The sequence below is a fragment of the Hemibagrus wyckioides genome, linkage group LG16 (assembly GCF_019097595.1).
Source record: "Hemibagrus wyckioides isolate EC202008001 linkage group LG16, SWU_Hwy_1.0, whole genome shotgun sequence".
NCBI classification, from domain to species: domain Eukaryota; kingdom Metazoa; phylum Chordata; class Actinopteri; order Siluriformes; family Bagridae; genus Hemibagrus; species Hemibagrus wyckioides.
Window position 1 is genome coordinate 13,140,925 of NC_080725.1, and position 14,547 is coordinate 13,155,471.

The 14,547-nt window shown below is 38.9% G+C and overlaps 1 protein-coding gene across 1 annotated transcript in view; it reads left to right on the plus strand.

Moving 5' to 3' along the window:
* The window catches only part of dscama (Down syndrome cell adhesion molecule a), a 69,519-nt gene that overhangs the window by 23,544 nt on the left and 31,428 nt on the right, over nucleotides 1-14,547 (plus strand). Inside the window, exons 4-6 of the mRNA XM_058411389.1 lie at nucleotides 12,391-12,537; nucleotides 13,000-13,278; nucleotides 13,853-14,128. Of these exons, the coding sequence (XP_058267372.1) occupies nucleotides 12,391-12,537; nucleotides 13,000-13,278; nucleotides 13,853-14,128 (702 nt within the window). The remainder of the gene's footprint in view (nucleotides 1-12,390; nucleotides 12,538-12,999; nucleotides 13,279-13,852; nucleotides 14,129-14,547) is intronic.

Here is a 14,547-nt window from a genome sequence, read left to right on the forward strand (position 1 = left end):
TGTCACATCATCACACCTAAATGAGAGAGAGAGAGAGATGTCTCTACAAAAGCTGTATCTTTTTCCTTTTGCTTGTTGGTTTTTTCAAGGTTTCAAGGAGGAGGAGAGATAAAGAACGATATATCTAGGAGGGGAAATAAACGCCCCAGAAGGATAGAAATATATGAAATATCTGATAGGTTTCACTTTGACAGGAAGAGAAAAAAAATCTGTAAAAAAAAAAAAAAAAAAAATGCAGCACACGGTTTGATTTGGTTTAGTGAGATGAAGATGAGAGTTCAATTTAGGTGTCACTGTGACTGTAGGAGGTCCCCAGAAGGAAACGAAGACGCGCGCGCGTCTGTGCGTGTGTGTGCGCGCGCGTGCGCGTGCGTGTGAGTCTTTCTTTCTTTTCTGGTCTGTCTTTTCTGTGTAGAGGGAAGCTTGTCCGCCCCACGAGCACACAAAGAAAACGCCGGCTTTTTGGCACCTGGGCGTTTAACCTGCATTTTGCCGCTCGTGCTGACAGGCAATTATGCTAAAGCTAAGCGCTAATTACAGCGGACAGCCGCGCGTTCTGGGACCGAGATTAAAGACAACGTTTTTACTGTCGGAAGAAGAAGAAAAAAATCAAGAGTTATTCTAATATATAAGTGGAAGAGAAAAAATAGAATTTTCCGACTCTGCACGTAAATATTAGCCTCGTGTGGTGTGCAGGAGAAGCGTCCAAAATAACTCACTGAGAAGATCTTTTTTTTTCCTTGCAAAAATAGTCAGTCTGTTCTCTTTACTAGAGAAAAAGGGCTGAACGCAGGACGGGGAAGCATCCAGGCTACAGAAAGAGAAACAAACGGCGTAATTGTCTGTCACCACGGTAACATCTGATTCACATTGTTCAGAGAGAGCAGCTGCTGGAGAGAGAGAGAGAGAGAGAGAGATATGCACAGAGAGAGAGAGAGGAAGAGAGAGAGAGAGAGAGAGAGCGAGGAAGAGAGAGAGCGAGGGAGAGATAGAGAGAGATGCACAGAGAGAGAGAGAGAGAGAGAGAGATGCACAGAGAGAGAGAGAGCGAGGAAGAGAGAGAGAGAGAGGAAGAGAGAGAGAGAGCGAGGGAGAGATAGAGAGAGATGCACAGAGAGAGAGAGAGAGAGAGAGAGCGAGGAAGAGAGAGAGAGAGAGGAAGAGAGAGAGAGAGCGAGGGAGAGATAGAGAGAGATGCACAGAGAGAGAGATAGAGATGCACAGAGAGAGAGAGAGTTCGCGTGTGTTTAGTACATTAAAGGCTGATACCATAAACTCATTAAACTCTACACAAGTGGAGATCACACACCTAATCATTTTTTCCTTCCTAAAAATCTGCATTTTTTTTCAATCTTCCAAGTGAATCACAATTAAAGTTCACAAATGAGAAAAAAAAAATACACAATATATATTAAAATAGACTTTTTTAACGGACCGCAGCTATAGTGTTTGTTCAGCTCAGAGTAAATAGCAGTCAGAGATGGAGACTGAAGAAGAAGCTAATTACAGACGTCTCTTTCCTGTGCAGGTTCGATGGTAGACACAGTGACAGCTGGCACGCTTTGTCTTTGCTGGAGGATTTACTGTGCGTTAAATGTGCTTGAGTGGCACAGCGAGCAGCTTGTTGACATGGCGAAGTGCTGTCCCGTGATCCCAAAGCAAACACCACCGTCTGCTTGCTCTCAGGCTGATGGAGATGGGAAGCACCTCAACCTCACGCCGGGGGAATAGACAGCACCGCTGGTGCAATTAAAACGTTAGCATAATTGACAGGGCGTCATTGCACTCCAGCTCTCGGAGGAGTCGTGATGAGAGGGGGGTTATTATTAGCGAACGTGGCTGGCTGTTAAAAGCTGTTTCAGAGATATGCTTCGTGCTGCTGACGCCGCAGCTGGAACTGGAGATGCTGGGATAATGCAGACGCAAGCTATACCGCTCTGTTTTCTTTTTAAAAAGAAAGAATTTTACTTATTCTTTATCTATATTATATAAATTTACTTTATCTATAGTGGACTTGTGACCGAGTTGTGTGCAAAACAAACCACAACAACAACAAAAAAACATGATAAAATTGTGTCATGTTTCAAGCTAACTGTCGTGTTTAGTTTGTTCTGATTTGCTGTTGCGTTGGACCCCGAGGCTCGGGTCATTCCTGCTTTTTACACATTGACTGCTGCATGGATCCTGCAACAATTGTTGGTTTGTATACGTCCTAAAACATTGACGTGACTCGTAGACGTGGTGTAGTACTGATGTGAGTAGATGGAGGCGATGTAGAGCAAAAACGAACAAAAATAAAATGAACAAATCCTGGCTGTGATCCAAATCACACACTTGTGCACCATTGTAGTCAAGATTTAACAAAGATTCTCCTTCCACTATGTCACTCGAATGACTTAATTTCCTGGTCAATATATCCTACTGAATTTTCCAATATAACACATGATTTTTGTTATTCACACTCTCGCGTAATCTACAAAGCTCCTGAAATATGTCACATGCCGCCTAGCCCTCAGCCTTGCCCCCTCCTCCCCTGTTTGTTGAATTTGCGCAAACTTGCAGTTGTTCCTCTGTGTCAGTTCTGTTGTTTCTTAATGTCAACCTTAATGTCTGACAATTAGCTTCATAAAAGATTCAACAGATCTAATTTAGCAGATGAGCTCACGTTACACGCCGCTGCTCGCATCACCTCTGCTTTCAGCTCGACCCGAGAGGATGAGCAACGAAAACGCTTGATCTTCAGCACTCCCTCCCTTTCCGTCTCTCTCTCTCTCTATCTGAATATTTAATAATGTTGAATTATGCAGCCCCTCGACCATAATGAAGGCAAATCAGACAATTAAAGTCGAGCGCCTCTGCCTTAAATCCTCCAGCTCTTAGCCGAGGGCCAAAACGATTTCAAGTGCTGCATTTGTTTGATTATCTAATCCTCCCGTCACTCCTCAACCCCCGTTACCAGCTGCTTCTTAAATCTGCATGAAATGAAATAATCAAGTGTCACATCTGTACTATCAGTTTGCATTCCTGGAGTTTGGCTTGAACTTGCTGAGGAGATTTTTGGCTTTTTTTCCCCTTTTGCATCAACTAAAGAGATTTCTATAGATGCTTGAGAATAAACTACTTGATTGATCAAAAATCAGGATTAAACGGTGCATAATGGACTTGGTGAGTAATTAGCTGGAAAACTTTTCCTTGTATGTATAGAGTCTTGTTCTTGTAGCACATCCCCTTCAAAATCGGGGATGTTGTGCATTCTGAGATGCTTTTCTACTCAACACGGTTGTACGGAGTTGTTGCTTGGTGTAGTTTCCTCTCCAATCAATCTGGCTGTTCTTCTCTATTCTGTCTGTCTGACTGTGTCTGTCTGTCTGATTGTCTGTCTTCCTTTCTGACTGCCTGCCTGTCTGTCACCTAAAAAGATTCAATACAGTATTTTGTACATGTGAACAGCAGCCATTATAACAGATATTCACATTCATAAGAATCGTGTGTGTGTGTGCGTGTATGTGCCTGCACGTGTATGCGCGGGCGTACATACAGTAGCTAGTTGCCGTGCCAACTGCAGCAGCTGTCAACATCTCACTCTGTAATGGTGACAAATGGTACTTATTACATCAGTGTTAATTCGGTGGCGTTGGCGTGGAGATGGAGATGCTGATCCCACCCCGATGGAGCTCAGGCAGAGTAATTACAGCACGCAGAGCTCATTTAAACCACTTATCCTGCTCGTTCTGTCACTTCCTTACAGGACGTGTGCACAGGGGAGGGGTCGGTATGTCAGAAATGTCATATCACGATACACAAAAATGTATCACAATACTCAAATTCACAAAAAAATAAATAAAACTGTAGTGCAAAAGGAACCCTTTGGTGAAAATATGAATCTTGAATAAAATCTTGTAGGTATTTATCTTAACTCATATCTCTGCCCTAACTGTTTGAAGTAATTGATTCAAAAGGAATAGAGTCCAGATAGTAATGAATAGTAATGAAGAGTTGGTCAGTCTTCGAAAAAAAAAAACAAAGCAAACACCAGAAATGTGACATTATTTATCACAATATCATATGTCATCATACTGTCATATGACATTTTGTCATATATGTCGTTTCAGGTCATTATGTCATGCCATATATCATCATGTACATTTTGGCATGCTATGTCATTAAGTTATTTATCATATCATGTTGCCATGTGATGTCATCAAGTCATTTGGCATATCATACATCGTGTTAGCTCATATGATCCCAAATGATCTCATATGTCATCAAGTCATATGCCTTTTATCATGTTGTGTCATTATGTCATGCTGTAGTCCACCACATATAGTTTGTCATGTTGTTCATCAAGTCATATATTGTGTCATGTCATGCCAAATGACATCATGTCATCAAGTTTGTGGCATATATACATCATTATGTATCATATTATACATCATATTTCATGTCATGTCATCAAGTCATATGGCATATCATATGTCATGTTAGGTCATGTGATGCTAAATGATATCATATGCCATCATGTCATATATCATATATTTTATGATGTGTCATTATGTCATATCATGCCATCGTAGATGTGCTATATATACATCATTATGCATCATCATCATTATACATCATAGTTATTTCATATTATACATCATATATCATGTCATGTCATCAGGTTTTATATTTCATATCTTATGTGATGTTGAGTTATATCTTTTATCATGTCTGTCATTATGTCATGCCTTAGATCACCAAATATATTTTGTCGTCAAGTCATATAACATATCATATCATATCATATCATATCATATCATATCATATCATATCATATCATATCATATCATATCATATCATATGTCATGCCAAGTCATATGGTATATCATATGTCATGTTAGACCATGTAATGACAAATAACATGTCATTAAGTCATATATATCAGATGGTGTCACACCATCATGTCATGCCATACATTTTTATATAATGTTGAGTCATGCTGCATATCACATGACACGAAACATGACAATGTTAGATAGATAGATAGATAGATAGATAGATAGATAGATAGATAGATAGATAGATAGATAGATAGATAGATAGATAGATAGATAAAACTATTCCACTGAAGCACAGCTGAGGGACGAGAGGGCAGAAAGCAGATTCACAACTGAGGAATCTATATTTAATGCCACTGTAATCTCTCGGGAGAGGCGCCAAACGCTCATGCTGCTTAAGGTAAGTGAGCTTGGGGGTGTGGGTGCTGTGTGATTACAGATGAGTGGAGAGAGAATATAAAGAAGAGTGAATATGTGTGTGTGTGTGAGAGAGATAGAGAGAGGGTGCTAATTTCAGCCTCTGTTCCAGTGCGTGGAGAGAAAATGTGATTTAGTGTGTGGAGAGTGTGTGTGGAGAGTGTGTGTGGGCGGACAAGACCCGCTCTAATGAGCTTGAGATAGAGGAGCTGACGTTACACACCGCTGTAGTACTGCAGCTGGTATTTACGCTGCTGCTGATGCTGCCGCTTCCACGGAGAGCTCTACAAAAAACAAATATGTTTTTTTTTTAAATGCCACGGCTCTGTGGCAAACATCTGCGTGCGCTGACTGAGCTGATAAAACTGCAGTTTGTAACTATTCAAAATGTTTCTATAGCCATGATAACAGCTATAAATAATTCGATAAATCAGATACCTTGGAAATATATCAGGTGCCATATTTCTGTATATCGGATATCAAAAATATATTCACTTCAGGCTCCTGTATGACATTTTTCTGGCCCGGAAATTAGTCTCTCATCCCCCAGCTGAAACAAATCCCAGCTTATCGCTGTCTCAGTTGATCAAAAATGAAACTCAGAGGGGATATGGTCAGTTAAGAAAGAAAAAAAAGGTGGCAGAGGAAGCTAAAATGACATACCGGCACTCTAAAGGAGCTTTTTAATCAATCCACAGCAGTTAAGAAGTTAAAACATGAATGAGGAGTTGGAATTATAATATAATATATTATAATGCAGTTTTACACTAAAATACGGACTGTTCTGGATAATGGAGTCTCACTTACAGTATCTTTAACTCTCATATATTAAGACTTTGAGATGTTATTGTATGTATTAAGCATTTTGAAGCTGTGATGCTAATGATGCACCCGGGGAGAGCTAGCATCAGGTCAGAATACCTGGTACACAGGGAGGGAATGAAGCTCGAGGGTCAGAGCAGCCATTAAATATTCACATACTGTCACTACAGGTGGCCTGGGGTCAGTGTTACAGCCAAGGTCACACCATCGTCCTGATCTTCTATTCCTAAAAATAAAGCAGACTGTGAACTGTGCTGTTTCAGTCTTCTGTTTTTATTCCTTGATGCTGGTATTATGGCTGAGCAATATGATCATGATATCGATATACATCACAATACACATTTACTGTGATATTGCAGTCTCTTAATGGCTTTTTTTTTTTAGCAACTTAGCAACTCAGATGAACTTGGATGAAATTAGCAACTCAGATGAACTTGAAAGCTAATTTGAAATTATAAACATGTACAGTATAACCATAAATAAAATAAAATTATGTACACAGGTTCTTCTTTTATGGATATAGATATTGTCGTGTATCATGATATGATATTTTGGCTTTGTAATACAGAACAGTGGAGAAGAAAGACACAATAGTGTATTTTTAAAACCCACTTCTGCCATTGATTATGATGCCTTTATTGATGCCTTTCTTCATGAGCTTGCATGCTGTGGGCGACTTGTCAGGTCTGGCAGTAGTGTAGTAAGACTGAAAAAATGTAACCAAGTAAAAATACAAATAAAGAGGGAAAGAAGATATAAAATGTTTCAAGTTGTAAGCCCTCAACAGTAATCAGCAAGCTAGTAAGCTAACTAAGTTAATTAGCGCAAAGCTAAACTAGTGCTTAGCTCAGCATTAAAGGAGCCATAAATATTAAAGATGCTTCAGTAATTATAATGCTGCCCATGATATTAAAATGAATCATAAATGTATCTATTTTGGTTTTGTAAAAAAAAATGCTAGGCTACAGCAGAAAAGTGGTAATATTAGCACGTAGCTTAGCTTTACTGAACCCTTTGAGATGTTTCCAAATACTTTCATTAAGCAGCTTTAAATAAATATTTGAGTCCATTCATATTTTGTATGTGCTAGTAAAAGCATTTCACATTAGCCATGCTGAAAAGATGTCAAATAGCTAATTGGGGAAAAGAGCATAAGCACACATGAGCAAAGGCTGTAACATGTTATCTGAAATGGGACAAATCTGAGTTGAGAAAATAAAGGAAATATCTTAGGAAGTTTCAGTATAATTTGAAAAAACAACAACATTGTGATCTTTTTAAATATTTGAAGCTAAAGTTTTTAAAGGAGCTTTTAATTTATTTTAAAGCACTTTTCCTAGCAAGAGTTGTTTACATGTAGCTGGGAGATCTTTCAAGTATATTCCTTCAAGAAAGTGATATAAAAGATGCTGGGTTATATTTTTCCTCATTCTAAAGAGAGAGAGAGAGAGATACTAGGTGTGTTTGGAGGATGGTGGAAGAATGGTGACTGGGTTTTGAAGTGAAAGTCCCAGGAGGTCAGGGAGGAACAGCACAGGGTGGGAATGCTGAATTATTTACCAGAGGACAGAAAAGGAGAGAAGAGGAAAGGAGAAGTGGGTTGTTGTGTTGCTCGGTAGGAAAACCGCAGAGCGTCAAGCAATAACCTGCCGCTTGGACACGCTCGGAGCACTTCAGAGCTTCCTGATATCAGATTAGCAAAACTGGGGCAGGTGGATCCTCCATGGCCTCGTCTGTGAATGGCAGTCATATCCCGCAGCACACTTTTCATTTCACGCTTTCTCACAGACGAGGCGCTCTAAAAGCTAGCGATTAATAGCCTGCGAAATAAATGTGAACGTGCCCTAGCCTCTAGACAAGGTGACGTACTTTGTTTTAACAGACTTCGAGCTAGTCCTGATAAAGAAATGCCGGATTAATCGGTTTACCTTGTCGTCATATACCCTTAGAGTACTGTATGTAAGGAACAAAACACTCGGAGTGTGCTTTTTAAGGAAAATAATCAAAGATGACATGAAGCATCAGGTGTGATGGCATGACGTTCATTATTTTCTTGTCTTTCGCTCCATGAAGTGTTTTATTTGTCTTGTACTACAGCAAATTGCCAACAAGTATGTCTTAAACAATAACATGTCATATTTTTATCTATTTCTGGAATGTTCTGGAACGTCTATGAAACAAATTCGTCCGATCTCTCTCTCTCGCTCTCTCTCTCTCTCTCTCTCATGTTAAACACACACACACAGAGCAGTGTGTCATGTTACAGAAAAAACACCCCAAAACCTAAACTCCTCTGTCCTGAAGATGTCAGAAAGCATAACATTACACTTTACCTCAGACTGGTACAAAGCGCTGAGACTGGAGACTCCTTCCATCAATATGGTGTATAAAATTTCACTATATAATCCATCATAATCATGGTTATAACTGCTGCTCTTATAGAAATGATGACCTAGCGCAATGTAATATAAACCTCAGGAGTCTGTATTTATAGAATCGTTGCCCAAGAAGCCCTCGTTTATTACTTAACCCTCTGGTAAATGTGTATGTGTGAGCGAGAGAGAGAGAGAGAGAGAGAGGGGACGCGGCGTCTCCGGAGTCTCTGATGTGCACTTATCCTCTCTGTCGCAGACTTTTCCTTCCCCTTTTACTCACACATGACAAGCTGTCTGCTCTAATGAAGCCACTCCTCGTTCAGACGCACCAGGAACAAAAATGTTCTTTAAACTTCGGCCGCTTAGAAGGGGTGCCTCGCAGGGATGCGGCGAACAAAAAAAAAGGATCAGGAATAATTCTTTCTGTCACTTTAATCTCTTGTATATAATAACATAGTTTAATAGAGGGAAAAAATCTATACATTTTGAAATAAGGATCTGATAATATATCAGTATTACGGCTTGAGCTGGTGATGATATCAGGTATCGCCATGGCTACAGCTATGAAACTTGACGAGCCAAAATGCAGGAAAATGTGTTAAGGGATTTAGCAACAAATATTCTCTTCACTTCATGATCAGCACAGGCTATGATATGACAGGTGGTAACTATAGCAACAACAACAATGCTAAGCTTATTTCTTGTGGTAACCATAGCAACAGCAAAGCACAGCTACTTGTCTAATGACCCATGAGGTTTGGATTTCCTCAAACCTCCCAGGATGTGGACTAGGTACTCTAAATTACCCCTAGATGTGACTGAGTGTTAATGTGAGTGTACCTTCTGATGGACAACATCCCATTTATGATGTATTTCCATCTCGCACATAGGCGTGTGTTCCCCAACTCCAAATTCACTAGAGAAAATCTACTGCGGATGAATGAATAAATAAATAGACATCTTCATCCAAATCCAAATACTCTCCCAGATCTCCCAAATATTCAGAGACAACCTCTAATTTTCAGGATCTAGGAATTCTAGTCTTGTGGTTATGTTTTTGAATAAGTTTTGATTCATTTAAACCCTTAATTTTATTGTTATTGCCTCTGAAAATGAATTAAACATCACAAGTGTCTGAAAGTACGTATTTCACATGTCCATGAAATCTGTTCTTCAGCATCTGGTTGTCAGTTATATAGATTCAAAGTGTAAAATGTATTAATTTGGTAGTTTTCTTTGTAAGTTATACAGCTCTGGAAAAAAAATAAGAGACCACTGCTCAATCTCCAGATTTGAACCCTACTGAAAACCTCTGGAAGTTCATCAAGAGGAAGATGGATGGTCACAAACCATCACAAACCTGAGCTGTTTGCTTTTTGCAAAAAGAGTGGTATAAAGTTCCCCAACAGCAATGTGTAAAAGTGGTGGAGAGCATGGAGCCAAAACGGATGCAAATCGGGGTTATTCCACCAAATACTGATTTCTTAATGTTATTAAGCCAAAGCATTAACATAATTTGTTTACAAATTATTTGCATTTTGTTTGAATTATTTGAATTATTATTATACTACATGATCTTGGGTTATTTTGATGTGTTGTCATTTCCTTTAAATATACACTCTAAATAACAATAGTTATATTTTGAATTTAGGAGAAATATTGTCAGCAGTTCACAAAAAAATGAAACAAAACTGTTCATCTCACCAATACATGAACCTGTAAGAAAAAAACATAAGAAACTGATAATTTTGCAGTGGTCTCTTATTTTTTTCCAGAGCTGTATATATATATATATATATATATATAATATCATTTTGGAGCAGGAGTATTCATCTCATATCTCATTGTTTTCACGCAAACATACAGATATTTTCTCATAAATATTCATTCATATTCTCCCTCTCTCTCTCTCTCTCTCTCTCTCTTACACACACACACACACACAGCGCATTTAGATCACAATCTAAAAATGCCTTAAAGACATTTAGTCCATGCTCGCTCTCTCTCTCTGTCTCTCTCTCTCTCTCTCTCTCTCTCTTTTCCAACTGGGTCAGAGCTCACAATAGCAGCGTCCTCACTTTCTGGCTCGCCTCGGTCTGATTTTTTTCTCATTCAGCTCTAAACTGTTTACTTATGCTGTTTGAGCACATACACAAACACATTTAGGGTGAGATTTACATCACGAGGCACAGCTCAACATGCAGCTTCATGCAGATATGCAACACTCACACAAACTCAACACAAACTTCATGTTAATGTTACATATGTGGCTTTTAGACATTATAAATATTATGTTTGGTGCATTTTTTTCATAAGTGATTTTTACACAATTCAGTAATCACGTGATTTTTTTAACACGATTCATTTATATGTATTTTTATGTGATTATTATTTATTTTCATGTGATTTGTTTTAGACAAAATAAATTTAAGTTTGCCATGTGATTTTTAACTTTTATTTACATTTTTGTAGTACAGTAGTGGCCCGTTTTACATCATTTCGACTTACGTCGCTCATCCTTAAATATTACATTGAAAAATTTAATCCAATTTATGGTGCTTTACACAACCTTACGTCGGTCCCTCCATCGCATAGTAACAATGAAAAATGGCTAATAAAACCAAACTAAACAAAATTCTTTTTATAAAATAAGAAAATACATATATTCAATATAGAAATAGTACTGATACCACACAGAAAATATTAGAAATAAAGTCATAGTGTCATAGGGAACATATACAGCACTTTATAGGGGCTTTTCCGCAGGGGCGGACTTAGGGCCCTAAGTGTTTCCAGGTATGGTAATCTCACGCACGTGCAGTACGTTAGGAACGTTCCACTATTCATGAATCATGGGGGGGCCCTGCATTTGAAAAGATGTAATAATAATGTTAAAATCTTGATGGTTATAGACAGACCATACAATATATGAAACGTAATAAGTACTATATGATTTACATAGGCTTCTTGGTATTGGTCGGGGCCCCCTAATTTCCCGGGGCCCTAAGCGGCTGCTTACCTCACTTATTGGTCAAGTCCGCCCCTTACTTTACAAGTCCGTCCGACTTATGGCAAAAATCGACTTATTTTGAGTTATATAAAACATGGTGATTTTGTGGAAAGCTCACACACTTGGCAACACACATGGCGTTGATTCACACCTGTTTGTTTGTTTCTTTCTTTCTTTCTTTCATTTTTCGGTTCAATCACAAATGTTTTTTCGTACATCGCAATAAGTATGAAAATATTAGATTAAATACTTTTTTTGAAAGTGAATTTCTCATTCTTACACGTCCTCCCTTTACAATAAACTCGTAATAAACTGCTGGTCTGAAACCCACTTTATCTGCAAAAACTGGTCTTTGTAGGGTTTCAGTCAGAGGCTCTCAAACCAGGGAGCTTAAAATGTGAAATAAATCCTCTGAGTCTTGCTTCAGTCCAGTTTATTTGCACACATTAAACTCATGATTTCAGGGTGTAAAATAATGTCTTGGGTATTTTTTGGAGTCACAGAGGACGACGCTGAGATCATCTGAGGTTTAGATGAAACTTTAAACAAATTTATTACTGTTTCATTGAAATTAATGTAATCACATCAGCCATAATGAATGAAAAGTAAACATTTCTATGATATTCATGAATTTGAAATTTCTTATTACATAGGATATCTAAATTTTCACTTGAGGTGGAATGTATGGACATGGAAAATGGAAATAATAAAATAAAATATATTTGATTGATACAAAATTAAATATATCATGCCTCTTTGCAGTTTATTGACACACCCCAGATTTTGCAGCTCCACCCTCGAGAATTAATTATGAGACAATCTCGTCTTAATTCTCAATCATCCCTGACATGGATCTCCCCTGTGGAGGTTGGCTGAAAGGTGCAACGGTTTCAAGCCATTTTAGAAATCTGTCGCTGCTGCTTAAAAAGTAATGTGTGTGTTTTAGGACCTCGATTTCTCATAACGTCTACGGGAGCCTTGTACATCCTGGATGTGCAGAAGGAGGACGAGTTGTTTAACTACCGCTGCATGACGAGGCATCGCTACACCTCCGAGACGAGGCAGAGCAACAGTGCACGTCTCTTTGTGCCAGGTGAGAGGAACTCAGGGAATCTTTGTTGCTTGCTAGTGAGAACGCAAGTTAAGGGTAGAGCAGAAATCTATTTCACACAATCTAAAGTTTCTATGAGGTATCCGTGATGTTTGAAACAAACAAGTAATAAAAGTCTGTGTTTTCAAATATTTTCTATAAATATCTACCAATTTAATGTAGCATCATTATAGGAGCAAGTTCTTTTGTGTAATTTCATTTAAAAGTTTAAAGGTGTAATGTCAATACAGTGTGTCTCTGCCATTTTATTTACAAATTATATAAATAATGAACTGACAAACCTTCTTGCTTGTCTTAATGAAAAATAGTTGAGAAAATGACAGATTTCTCAGTTAACCAAGTACATACAGGATAGACAGTCCCCTCATTCCTCCTCAAATGTCCTTATTATCTCCCACATCCTCCATTTTATTCTGAATATTTATGCCATTTTCCTCCTTCAAGACCCCACCAACTCGGCTCCTGCCATCCTCGATGGATTCGAGAAGCGAGAGGTCATGGCCTCGCACAGGGTGGAGCTCCCGTGCAAAGCTTCAGGTCATCCGGCACCAAAATACCGCTGGCTGAAGGACAACAGGCCACTGGAGCCGGACACACGCTTCAGGCAGAGTGTGACCGGTCTGCTGATCGAAAGAGCACAGCCAAGCGACTCGGGCAGCTACGTGTGCGAGGTGTGGAACAGCTACGGAAATGCTGAGGTCATTGGGCGCCTTCTGGTCAAAGGTACGCTCTGTTTGGTGAATCTGAAGCTTTTCTATTCCTGACCCCTCTATATGCTAATTGAATACAACGTTTTACTGGTGTGAAATGTGTCTGGAACAGTGAGAGATCATGTGATTGCTGGCTACAAGTACATGAGATGTTTAGTCTCAAAAAGTTACAGCAATATTTACACAGGGAAAGTTTTCCGAGTATTTATTTCCGGTTACATTCCTGCTGTCAAGTTGATCACTTTAAAATCACTTTACAGCTCAAACGTTGCCAGATTTTTTATACCAGGATCACGACCATGGGCTTTAAAACTGTGCACTTTCCTTTTCCTTAAAAAAAGGGAAAGAAAACAAGGACTAAAAGAGTGTTATTTTCTTCACGGTGAAAGGCAGTTTGATTGAACCAAAAACAGCTTGCACTATAATTATGATATAGTGTATGAATGTGATGATGGTGAGAATTGAAATAAATAACTGACATGTTGTAGCTCATTTTGTACATAAAGAGCATGATTATGATCTAGCACATCCTATTATTTTGCATTTTATACTCTATCGATGATGCTCAGTGTGACGGTTTTTTTCAGAGCCGCTGCGAGTGGTGGTCAGTCCCAGGAAGGTGAAAGGCAGCGTGGGTAGCCAGGTTTCCCTGGCCTGCAGCGTCACCGGGTCGGATGAGTACGAGCTCTCTTGGTACCGCAATGGCGACAAGATCAACGCCGGTGGCAGCGTCCACATGAACGGGATCAACAAAGAGAACCTCGTGATGGATGGCATGGCCAAGAGTGATGGAGGAGCTTACCAGTGCTTTGCCAGGAAGGGCAAGATCTCAGCTCAGGACTTTGTGCAGGTCATTTTAGAAGGTAAAGGTCAATGAAACTAGGTGCAAGTGTGTGGATTCACTATTAAAGATTACGTTATTTCCAGTTAGATATTTGAAATCTGCAAAAATTGACATCGTAGCAAACATGTAATCAGTTTATGAGATTACACTAAATCAAATCTAAGATCATTAAGCCAGTTCCTAGCAATATTTTACTATTTGTAAGTTTCACTCACCCAAAATCTTCTCTGTACGTACGCTCAAAGATCTTCTTATGCTTTCAACAAACCAACATGTAAGATTATGTAAATTCATTTTCCAATACAATTGACTTTGGGGGGAGGAGTCTAGAGAGGGAAGTGATACCAAATTGGAATAAAGTGAGATGAGATTTCTGCATCGTAACATTCCAGCATCCACCAATTAGGTGAAGTTTTGCTTGCGTTTGTAGATGACAGG